Genomic DNA, 12126 nt, shown 5'->3' on the forward strand with positions numbered 1-12126 from the left:
ATGTGATAAGATTATATTGAGCGCGGTTTTCGACACATCCTACCCATATTGTGTGGTCATGATGGCGATTCATTGGATTTTTGGAGTTTGGCTTCAGCTACTTTAATTATCCAAACAGGTTATTGAATGCTAATTGACTGACTACATTGCAGATTAAATTTGTCACATTGCCAGTTGTGTGATAGCAGATTTATAATTTATGGGTGTTTTTTTTGTTGTTTTTTTTTTTTGGGGGGGGGGGGGGGATTTAACGCATATGAAGGCCAAAGCCCACAAAATAGGGCTCAAGGTAGTAGTTATTTTTTATGCTTTACTGATTTCTAAAAAGGTCAGTGACTTTGATCCAGTGACTTTGCAGTTAATTATTACAATAGTTACGTTACGTAGAAACAAAGTTTATAAATCTGTTAATGCCGTGCTGCTCATTGTGGCAAGTCATAATCACAAATTATTGCGGTCAGGAATGTCATCGACGATTAAAAACAGTTGCTCAATTCAAGCTTTTGAAACATCATGCATTTATTGAACTTTTTTTTTAAGAGTGGATTTCCCTGAACTCATGAAGCCTGTCAGGTAGAGACAACTGCTTGTCCCCACAATCTGGAGTCTACACCGTGGAAGGTCTGCGGGTGTATCAGAGAAAATAAATACATTTATACTGGCTGTATACTGGGAGAACTGGTCCACGTAAAGTGGAAAAACAGCAAAACAGGAGCATTATTGATTCAACGAATACAACAAATTAATTTTTCTTCTAAATGATGTTTTCATAATCTTTAGAAGCACAAATTGTGCTAACACAATTCAATGGAGTGCAGTCTACCTGTTTCTTCTGCTTTTTCACCTCATTTTCCTACAGAAAAGATTTAGAATGTTTAATAGTTATGACTCAAAAAATAAGAAAATGAAGCCTAATTTTAAATACGTTAACACACTTGTGAACAGTGCACGCTCACCTTCACTATCTCCTGACCTGATCAAAGCACCCCTATCTGCATCTGTGGAGTGGGTGATAACTGAGACACGAGAGGGAGAAGAGTGGTTGTTTCGGGAGCCGTTACTATGCACGTTCCACTCCGGGCTGGAAACCCCGATTGTAGTCAAGTCGTACTTGCGAGCTCTCTCCCCACTGAGCTGGGTGCCGAGCTGTCATGGTTCTTAATGGAAAAGCCAGTTTGTTCGCTCATTTAGAAATATTCTCACTGCTGGCAAAAGTATCGACCGAAATTGGTGAGGGGAAGAAAGGTTGATTGTTTTATGGCCCAGTCATCGCTGGGAGATTTTTGTCTAAATGAGAAATAGATTTTACCTTTAGTGTGCCGGCTTTTGTAGTTTGTTTGCATGCTAGTCATTTTTCATGTGGATTGGAGGACATTACCGGTGATTCAGGCCTCGGTGGCACACTTTACAGATGACTCAGGAGGCTCTGTCTAACTGCTTAAGCAGCTCATTAGAAAAGAGCTATAGGATATTTCTGTCCAGTGAAAGAAACCGCTCCAGTTTTTTTTTTTTTTTCCTCCTCTTGGCTCCTCATTGCCATAATTGGACAAAAGAAACTTTTGGAAATGTGTAAAAAAACAGCAACAATGTGGTGTCTGCTTCACTGCTTTCTACCAGTCATATTTAAGCTGTGTAGAGTGATGTTTGGACTCCTATCTTGGCATGACTGGGGAGGGGGGGCAGCAGGCATGGTGTCCTTTCTTCGAGTCCGAGGTTAAAAGTGCATTAGAGGTCACAGTGGAGCCTGTTACCTCTACCCCTGGTGCGGTCGGTAATGACCCAAGGGAGTGCAAGATACCCCATCCCACCTCCCACTGTTCCCACCTACTCCTTCCCTGCACAGACATCCAACACAACACACAAACACACACTCTTGTGAACCTGGAGGAGCTCAGGAGAGTTTGGCCTGGAGGAGGCTAGAGGGAAAATCTGGAGTGGAATATGTTATCTTGGATAATGTCGGTTGACCACGCTGACAGCTTGTTGATCCACCCCTTCTCCACACCCCCCCCCACCACCACCTCCAACAGCTACAGTCTTCTGGAACACACACACATATTTTCACACACTCGCAAACACACAAGCCTCCTACTGAGTCACCCCCTACCCCGACCTCCCCCTCTTTCATTGCAGCACTGTCATTCATAGAGTGCCAAAGCCTGCTGCTTTATTAAAGCCCAGGAAGAGCAAGCCCTGGCCCGGGTTCAAACAGCAGTGCAGCTGGGACCTGTTACATTTTCGGCAGACTGCCCTCTCCGTCTCACTGGCTATAAATAGCCCCAGTGGTTGTCTCCCTTAACCGAGGAAAAGAGGTTTTTGGGGGAGGAAAAACACACCCGTACGCACACGCGCGCGCAGGCACACACACACACACACACACACACTCACACTTGCACACAGATTAATAACCGTGGGAAGCAATGAAACCTTTGTGTCTGCTGCCCGAGGTCAGCAGGCCAGGAGGTGTTGCTACTTCAAAGACCCCGTTGTGGTTTGTACTTTCAGACGCCGCTGCGGTGGGTTTGATGGGAACATGCACAGGCTGTCAGAAGTGTGATGTGTTGATGGCATCAGACCATGGCAAACGAGCAGAAAACTTGTTGTGAATTGCTATTTGTTTATTTTTCCACTTGATGACCAGTTAATAATGCTGCAGTGGAATCCCATTTTATTAATTTTTTAGAAATATTGGATATACTTATTTTTTTTCTCATGCTGGGGGAGTGTTGTGTCGGAAGGGATCCCACCATGTGTTATGTACACACAAACACACTGTCACCGACTTTATGGCATAGACATTTTATGACACTGGTTCCAGCTGTTGACAGATGAAGCTACCTCATTGTAAACCACCACCAACCCAGAATATGCCATCTGACTCCGTAACATTCCCTGTTTTTACCACGTGGATCTCTACGAGTCCAGGATGCCCTAGGTCATTCCCCACATCCACCACCCCACCCTTTATCCTTACACGGCTTCCAGCTGAGAGGTGGGCACAGCTCCAGCCACCGCAGACACTTCCACTTCCTTAAGCTTATTTTCATAGAAACCTTTACCAACGTCTCTGCCGTAACAGTATCCACCCACTGGCACAATGATCTCCTGGGCCGGGAAATGCTCCTGGCGGATGTAGTGGGCTTATTCATTCATTCATGGCCAATTTTTTTTCCCTTTCTATTTGGAAAGTAAATCCACTACAGTTTTTTTTCCCCTCCCTTCTGCTTTTTGTTCTATATTTGCTTGATTACACTGTGGCTGGTTTATGAGATGATGCTCATAGGACACACTGCAGTGGAGTCATGCTGAGTAATGCCTTCTCAAGACAACTCACTAAAAAAGGTTCTAAAATAACTCTAGCTAAATTTGACCTGGACCGCATTTTCTCATCCTTTTCTGTCACTTCACTGTGCTCGGAACAAGATCCCTTTATTTCTATCACTATAGAGCTTGTTAGGAGGTATGACTGAACCCTCTAATAGGGACTCTAGACATGCCATTACCATCAGCACTAAAATCACAATAATTGTGTGGATCACACAGTTATTTCTAAAGTCCGCTTCACCATACAGCTTTAATGTCAGAATTGTCATTCCAGCAATCTATTTCGTCAGTTCATGGATGTATCACATATTCTCTTTGTATCTTCTCCAGCCTCCAGGCCCAATGGACCAGGTAGGGAAGATGCGCAGCCAACCATATGGAGGACCCAACCCCTTCTCGCAGCAGCAGCAAGGACCTCCCACAGGGCCTGGACCCCAGCAGGCAGGCTCTTACCCAGGGCAGGGCTATGGCCCTCCGGGCCCTCAGAGGTACCCTATTGGGATGCAGAGCCGACCACCCGGAACCATGAGTGGCATGCAATACGGACAACAGGTCAGTAATGATTAACTTGGCTCTCTATTTGTACAGTTTTAATTGAAACCTTGCACAACCAATATTTGCTGTTAAGACATTTCTGTGCAGATTATTTTTGAAATATCTGGTGACTTAGGCTAAATTCTTTTCATCAATTATGCTAGTAAATTTAGCAGATTGTCCACTAAGTAGGTGATGAGATGTTTTTGTACATTTTGGTTTACTGCACCAATTTAAGAGTCCTTAAAAAGAAATGTAAAATAATTTGAATAAGAAATATGACAAGAAAAATATTTGTAAGGTGATATGTAGCAGTCGAGTTTAAAAAAAGCAGCACTGTGCAGTCAGAATTTATTCCACAAATTTGTACCATCTAGTGAGAAGAAGACATGAACTAGGATAAGAAACTACAGCATGGTTTGAGAGGAGAGCCTGTAGTATCGATAGGGTAACACTCTTCTGCCATACTGCCAGAGTAATAGAGCATTGGAACAACTATGTCATTACTAGAAAGTCTAATCCAGGTCAAAACAACTCTTCGTTAGCAGAAGATATTTAACAAATGTCATGTATCCAGGTACAGTGACTTAAAGGAATTGAAAGCCATTAAGGCATGACCCTGTTCTGGGTGTGTGTGTGTGTGTGTGTGTGTGTGTGTGTGTGTGTGTGTGTGTGTGTGTGTGTGTGTGTGTGTGTGTGTGTGTGTGTGTGTGTGTGTGTGTGTGTGTGTGTGTGTGTGTGTGTGTGTGTGTGTGTGTGTGTGTGTGTGTGTGTGTGTGTGTGTGTGTGTGTGTGTGTCTGACAGTTAGCTTAGCATAACAATTGTAATTAAACAAAAAGCTAAAGATCTGAAAGACTTACAGTGTGGCCCTGTGTCTGTTTTTTTTTTAAACTAGATATATCTTGTAAACTAGAGAGGATAAAGTGCATTAACATATAACCAAATAACGTTCACCTGCTCTGCTAGACATCAAAGAAATATCAGCATTGTCACCTTGAGTGTCTCTTACCTTGCATACTTAAACAGGACTTTAAATAATAAGTTATTAGGGTGGATGAAAGCCCCAACCAAAATTCTGCCTCTTCTGTCACACCAACCGTTCCTCAACTACATCCATGAACCTCCTCTGAAGAGTCCAACCAAACTGTGTTTCTGTATCTTTTTCACTTGAATCCCAAAAGGCTCTGAAGAAAGAGGAGGGGTGAAAAAAACTCTTTACAGGGATAGACACAAAAGAGAGCAGCCCATCAGTTTCCCACTGTCTGATTTATTTTCATGCTTGAAAGCCAAAGATGGGGGGGAAATCCAAGCTGTGTCGACAGGCACAGTGGGCAGCACCTTCTGACAGCGTTGTCCAATTGAAAACGGCAAACATCCAGTTTGCTATAGCTACTTACTCATAGCTAGGAATAAGCCCCTTCTTGAACTCTCTCAGCCAGGCAGTTCATCTTAACAGAGAAATGCATGCAGGGAATCCCGTAGAGTGAAGCCTTTTTCTTGTGCGTCCGCTGCCTGTGGTCTTGTGCCCATTGTGTGGTGTGATTATCTCATACTGGCCTGCCTGGTGTTTGACCGTGGACTCGATAAGTGCCCTGCAGAGAAGAAAACGGCTTCCCCGCCTTTGTCAGACAGATACAATACAGCCACTTCATGTTGTTTTAAATGTGAGGCCATTCTTTACTATCTTGTATTTTCTTATAGTTCTCGAGTAGCTGAGAACCCCCTCACCCCCCTTCAGTCCCCTTGCGAAGAAGAAAAAACCCCACACATGGCTCCCCCCCCTTCTTCTTTTCTTATTACAGTGTTTCCTCACAAGGTCAGCGCTTTCTCCTTCCATGTTCCTTGAGGGTAATGAAACAAAAACACTGGTATTGAAAGGCATTCCGCGAGCAGGTTCGGGCAGAATATGAAAAGGCTCATATTGAAGTTCAAGGAGATGAAGTCAAAACTCAATTTTTATTTTCATGCCAGTAATTTAAAGCAATACACGGCTGAATTCCGACACTTGGATGCTTTTTCTTATGTGCTTTGACTGATCAGTTTATAGTGAGGAACACACCACTCAAACTGAGGGGTGGGGGGGCAGTTTGTCTTTTCTGTTTAATCTGTGAGGAAGATGAAGAGATGCTCTGATTACTCTGTGGAGAATGAATGGTAAAAAATGAAAACTAAAGAGGTGACTTTGAATATTGAGTTATTTTTATATATTTCTGCAGATCCCATCAGTACACATGCTGTATTCAGGTAGTGACTGATATTCCACAGAGGGGCTCCGGATAGTAAAACTGTGCCTGGTTGTGTCTGCTCGCACTTTCAGATCAAGCATCGCTAGTCTTCCCCTTTGAAGATAAACTACTGTTGATAACTGATATCCTATTTTCTAGATGTCAGCATATGGACAACAGGGCCCAGGAGGCTATGGACAGCAAAGTCAGGGCTACTATGGTCAGCATGGCCCTGCGCCTCACCCTGGACAGCAGCAACCTCCATACTCTGGCCAACCCCAGGGAACCTCTGGACCTTCATACCCCCAACAGGGCCATCCTTCACAGACTCCAGGCCAACACGGGCAGCCAGGACCCCCATACCAACAATCTCAAGGTCCCCACGGCCCTCCTCAGAGTCAACCTCCGTATAGCCAGCCCCAGCAGTCTCAGCCAGGACAGCCACCCTATGTATCTCCCCAGCAACAGCAGAGTCAACAACAGCAGCAGCAGCAGCAGCAGCAGCAGGGACCTGGTCCGCAAAGTCAGCAGGGCTCTCAGGGCCAGCCTGGGTACCCGCAACCCTCTGGTCCAGGGCAGCCACCACAGCAGCAAACCCCACAACAACAAGGGCCCCCACAACAACAACAACCACCACAACAACAACAGCAGCAGCAGCAACAACAACAACAACCAGGAGGTCCACCTCCTCAAGCCCAACAGCCTCCAGGTCATGGCCAGCAGGGCCAGCCATCACCATATTCTCAGACTCCCCCGCTGCAACAGCAGCAGCAACAACAACAACAACAGCAGCAGCAGCAGCAGCAACCACCACAACAACAACAGCAGCAGCAGCAGTCACCTTATCAGAGGTTCCCACCTCCTCCACAGGTAATCCTTACACAAAACTCTATTAGAACACTTTAGCTGTAATTTGATGTGATGTGCTGTGTCAGGGGCAACTGTGTTTCCATTAGCAGGAGATTCCTGCGCTGACACATGCTCTTGACTTTACTGTACTTAATCAGTGCTGTAATGATGTCCGTGCCGATCTAACAGTGGCACTGTAAACTGCCTGCTTCCCAGGAAATGCCTTCACTTGATAACTTTCAATAGTCGGTTGAAAAGAACATTGCACGCTCAGCTTTCCATAGCAAAAACACATGGAAGAAGTGAGATGCTGCTCTACAAGGGTTAAACAGGGAAACAGCCATGAGAGCTTTTGAATAAACCTTTGGTGTGGCCCACTCAGAGCTGCTTTGTTGGTAATTAAGCTTTAATTACTTAGTTAATTAAACAGGCTCCTGTCTGTTAAATGGATAGTATGAACAACAGGAAATGGACCGCACACAAGACCGTTGACAGAACGGGGCAGTTTTTAGTAGTTTCTTGTAAAAAATAAATAAAAAAATATGATAAGTTGAAGCACAAGCTGTAGAATAAGCAGTGAGTTTTCCCCATGCCATGTGAGCCCTGTGGCAACACAAACATGACGTACAGTAAATATTCAAATCACAGTCGGTCACGGCTCTCTACATTTATCCAGCCCAGTGGAGATCTGTTATTTGTATCAGTGTGACAGTGGTTATATTAGCTGTGCACTGCAAAAAGGGAACAAGCAGTAATAAATGCTCGACTCTGAGATTTTATTTTTTTTTTTTTACATTGTGTCCGTTTTGTCTCTTGTCTTCGTTCTTCCAATCAGGAACTCTCCCAGGATTCCTTCAGCTCACAGTCCAGCGCTCCTCCATCTAACCAGCCAAACAAGAGCAGTCAAGAAGACAGCATGCAGGCGCGGCCATCCAGTCTGCCGGTGAGGCTTCTGTCTTCGCTTTTAACTTCTGAATTTTGTAGCAGGTTTCATCGCCAGAATTCCACAGACCACATTCACAGACGCCCTTGATGAATATCCCACAGAAGCAACATTTAAACTAACATTTATAAACCATTTGTAATCGTAACCGCATAGTCAGCCCAACATGTAGGACAGCACTGATATAATTAGTGATGTTAGTCAGACTTGATTGAATTCAGAATCTATAGCCATATGTGGTAGAGGAAAATCACCCAGCTCTAAATGTCATTATGGCTGCCTCTGTGAACATGTTATAATATTTTTCCTTTATTATTTCGATAGAGTGGAGTGGAGATTGACAGGAAATGTGGGGATAGAACAGGGGAATGACATGCAGCAAAGTTCTGGCTGGGTGTTGATCCGGGAACTAGGCTGCTTTAGCCGATTTGGTAAGCGCCTAAAACCCCTCGACCATGGGTTCACCCCTTAAATGAGATTTAAGCAAATCCCATCCTGGTGTTTCTTACTCTGTACCCATTTCTCCTGCTTGAAACTCAGACTAAAATTGAACTTATTTCTCAAAACAGTTGATGTTTACTAGGCTTTGCTCTGTGATTCAGTTTGAGTTACTTCATAGGTGAATTTGTATAGTGTCACTCAGAGTGAAGCAAACATGCAAATGTGGAGTAAATGTTGGCTTTTGGATTCCACCGTGCAATCGATTGTGCTTGTGAATCCAATGGTTTGGTAGTCAATCTATTCAGAGCAATGTGATGGAAATGTTATACATGATCACAACTCTGTGGGTATCATGTGCTTTAGTAGAAAAAGGCCCAATATTTTGTTCTGCAGATGTTAGTGGAGTAATAGCTTTGTTGCTAAATTCACAGTATCTTGAGAAATTTCTCCCTCCTAGATGGAATATTTGAAACCAAGTATCTCCCACCCTCTACCTAACTTCCCCCAACATGTCGTGGCAGATCGTTGTCCCTCTCCTGGAGCCTGGTTCTGCCAGAGGTTTCTTCCTCTTAAAAGGAAGATTTTCCTTCCCACTGTCGCCAAGTGCTTGCTCATAGGCGGTTATCTGATTGTTGGGGGTTTCTCTGTTATTCTAGGTTTTACTCTACAATATAAAGTGTTTTGAGGCGATTGTTGTTGTGATTTGGCGCTGTATAAATAAAGTTGTATTCAGTAGTATCTGGATATCAGTGACAACAGCACAAGAATTTTTGAAGGAGAGGTAAAGAGCGCTATAATGTTAATTTAGACCCCAACCCTTCCCACAAGAAGCTGATAGCACGAGCAAGCAAAGTCACGGTTTCCATTTGCTCTTAAAGAGCAAAGAAATCAGAAAGTGGGGAAAAATAGTTCTGCCTGGATAAGGATTGTTGAAAGTGAAGCAAATCTCGCATCTGATAGCCCTCTGGCTAAGATAAAGGTGAGAGAACCCCCCAACCCCACACACACACACACTCACCCTCCACCAGCCCTCCACCCCATGCTCCGTGTTAAAGAGGTGTCTCGCTGTAACACGTTGCAGTTTCCATGGCAGTGTTTATAGGTCAGACTGCAGATCTAACCTCATTCTGGGCCTCAGGGAAGGAGAGTGAGAAATGAGATCATTAATAAGAAAGAATGAAAGTGAGGGAGCAGAGTTTGGAGGGGTGGGAGGGGGGGGAGATGTGTGGGACTGAGGGAGTGCAAGCAAATAACTTCAAATAGTGTGAGTGATTGGTTGGAGTGGAAGATGCTGAAAGAGGGAGGGATGAGAGGCAGCGCTGTCTACGCCAGTAGGGGATGCCCTCAGGATGTGTTTCCCTCCTCTTTTATTTATTTCCCTTATTTATTTATACACTTCTCTGTGGACCTGGCCATTGGTCAGGAAGGCTAGGCCAGGGCTATTTTTATTTATTTCTTTATTATTATTATTTTTACTTTCTATCTTCTCAGGGATTCCCCATCAGTGTTGTCTGATTGGCCGACAGAGCCATTAATCTGGTTATGGCAGTGGTAAACAGATCTCCTCCTCCCGTTCTTTTTCCTCCTCATCCCTGCGGCACCAAAGTGTGTGCAGATGAGACCATGCTAACTCAGAGTATAACCCTGCCAGCCTGAGTCCGAGCAGCTGGGGTGACACCTGCAGGTGTTAGAAGTAGATGTGCATCGATGATACCTGTTGTACAAGGTGCTGAAGTTATTCTGTAACCTCTGCTAAACTATAAAAGCGGCAGAAAATATCACCAACAAGTCAGAAATGCTGAGAAAAGGATTTGTGACAATGAAACTCTACAATAAAGAGTGGTGTAAAAACTCCAATGCTTTGTGCGATAGAACTGAAATATGTGTAAAGACTGCTCTCAGTAAGAAAAAAAATAGTACTTAGCCCGGTCCTTTCCCCCGAACTCAAAATAAATGGATGTGTTGTTAAAAAAAGAGCCACACATTCATTACAGCCTGCATCACAATTCTGCTGTTGTTAACAGGACACCTACTTATACAGACAGTGGTTCTTACTAGGGCTGGACGATATGGGCTAAAATTCATATCGCATATAATTTGAAGCATGTGCGGTAACGATATATATCGCGATATATTCTTTTCTTCTGTATAACGTATTTTCCACACTATAAGGCACACTTAGAATCCTTTAATTTTCTCAAAAATCGAGAGTGTGGCTTATGTATGAATTCTGGTTGTGCTTACTGACCTCGAACTGATTTTGGCGTGCAGAAATCTGTTAAAAAATGTTTTAGTACAACTTTGGTAAGCCGCACTGCTTGATGGATTGTCAGAGCATTACGGCTGCCGTAGTGAGGAGCTTCGCGGAGTAATCTGGGTCCAAAACTCCGTCCCTTCAGGTCCCAAAGTCAAACGAACACTAAGAGTTAAAAACGGTCTAAATTCTTTCATCTGTAATTAAATCATCAGCGTTGCTGCTTTATCGGGTGTAACAATTAAGTTTTACATCCATGCATCCATGAAAACAGAATTTATTTAATTTAACGGAGTTAGACGTTAACAGGAAATTAGCTCGCTAGTTTACACCTAAACATTTCATACCAAGTTCTGACAGTGACGCTGGAGGATGAACGCCAACTTTTTTTCCACTCGATAAAAGTTAACGTGAGGGATTCTGGTGGTCAGGGACAAATGCAATCGTATAGCAGGATGCTATACACGGGCCAAACTTCAGTCAGGAGAACAACTGAGATTATTCGTGCACAATACGAGGTTAGTTATTAATATACTGCAACAACATGGGACTAGAGCAGCTGCGAGAGAATTCAACATTAATGAATCAATGTTACGGAAGTGGAGGTAGCGCAGTTTTTGGCTTTCCCCATATTTCAAAAGTGCTTCATCTCTTTGCTATGACTGTCGCCCGCCATAATTTGCAGATGATAATGGTTGTAGCCGCTGCGATGCTTTCGACCAAAACAGGCGCAGCTTGATGACATCATCAACATGCGCTATCGCGATAGAGCGATATAGTCAAAATCTCTATCGTTGGCCAAATTTATATCGTTTCTATCGTATATCGTTTATATCGCCCACCCCTAGTCCTTACTACTAGCTAGTTGAGGTAGGCAGCTCGAGCTATGCTGTGTCACACACATAACATGGCACTCTCTACTTATACCATATAACAAACACAGCACAAATTGGCGGTCTGTTTAATTTTTATGTCGCTGCCCTGCATCACTATCCATCCCTTCTAACACCTCAACGTCCACCGACAGGCTCTAAAAATTATCACTCCAGTTTTTGTGCATGATTTCTGGGGACCTGTGAGGTCGGAGCCCAAAAACCAAAGTCTTAACTGCTCTGCCATAATAAAATAATTTCAAACGTGAGTAAAGAAAACAAGATGCATACTTGTATAAAAAAAATGAAATGATAATAACATTTGTGACCAAGGAATACAAATATCAAAAAGAATGAATGTAGTTATAGTAACTCGCTAACTTGAGCCGTTTTCGGGCTTGAATGTGAAGTTGCCCTTTGTCCCGTGTTGAACACACCAGGAGACAGTCAACCTCGGATTTGTTGTCACCACTGGAAAACCTCTGTTTGGTTTAGGTGGGAATTGGCCTGGATGGGTACCTATTGCATGTGCTCACTTTGACATTGTTAGGAAGCAAGCCAGGTTTGGAAGTAATATGTGTAATATCTGATCTGATTATTGTTGAATTTTTCTATTTTAACATGCAGTTCCCCCAAATAACCGAGAGAAAGATTTACAGCTGCAGTCATAAAAAGAAAAGATG

General features: G+C 43.6%; 1 protein-coding gene across 4 annotated transcripts in view; it reads left to right on the top strand.

Annotated features, from left to right (window-relative positions):
• The window catches only part of arid1ab (AT-rich interactive domain 1Ab), a 59426-nt gene that overhangs the window by 23927 nt on the left and 23373 nt on the right, over positions 1–12126 (top strand). For all 4 annotated transcript variants that reach the window (XM_080296216.1, XM_026157442.2, XM_080296217.1 and 1 more), the window contains exons 2-4: positions 3655–3876; positions 6244–6954; positions 7769–7876. In XM_080296216.1, coding sequence (XP_080152342.1) covers positions 3655–3876; positions 6244–6954; positions 7769–7876 — 1041 coding nt within the window. The remainder of the gene's footprint in view (positions 1–3654; positions 3877–6243; positions 6955–7768; positions 7877–12126) is intronic.

This window comes from Astatotilapia calliptera, chromosome 22 (genome assembly GCF_964374335.1).
Source record: "Astatotilapia calliptera chromosome 22, fAstCal68.1, whole genome shotgun sequence".
Classification (NCBI taxonomy): Eukaryota; Metazoa; Chordata; class Actinopteri; order Cichliformes; family Cichlidae; genus Astatotilapia; species Astatotilapia calliptera.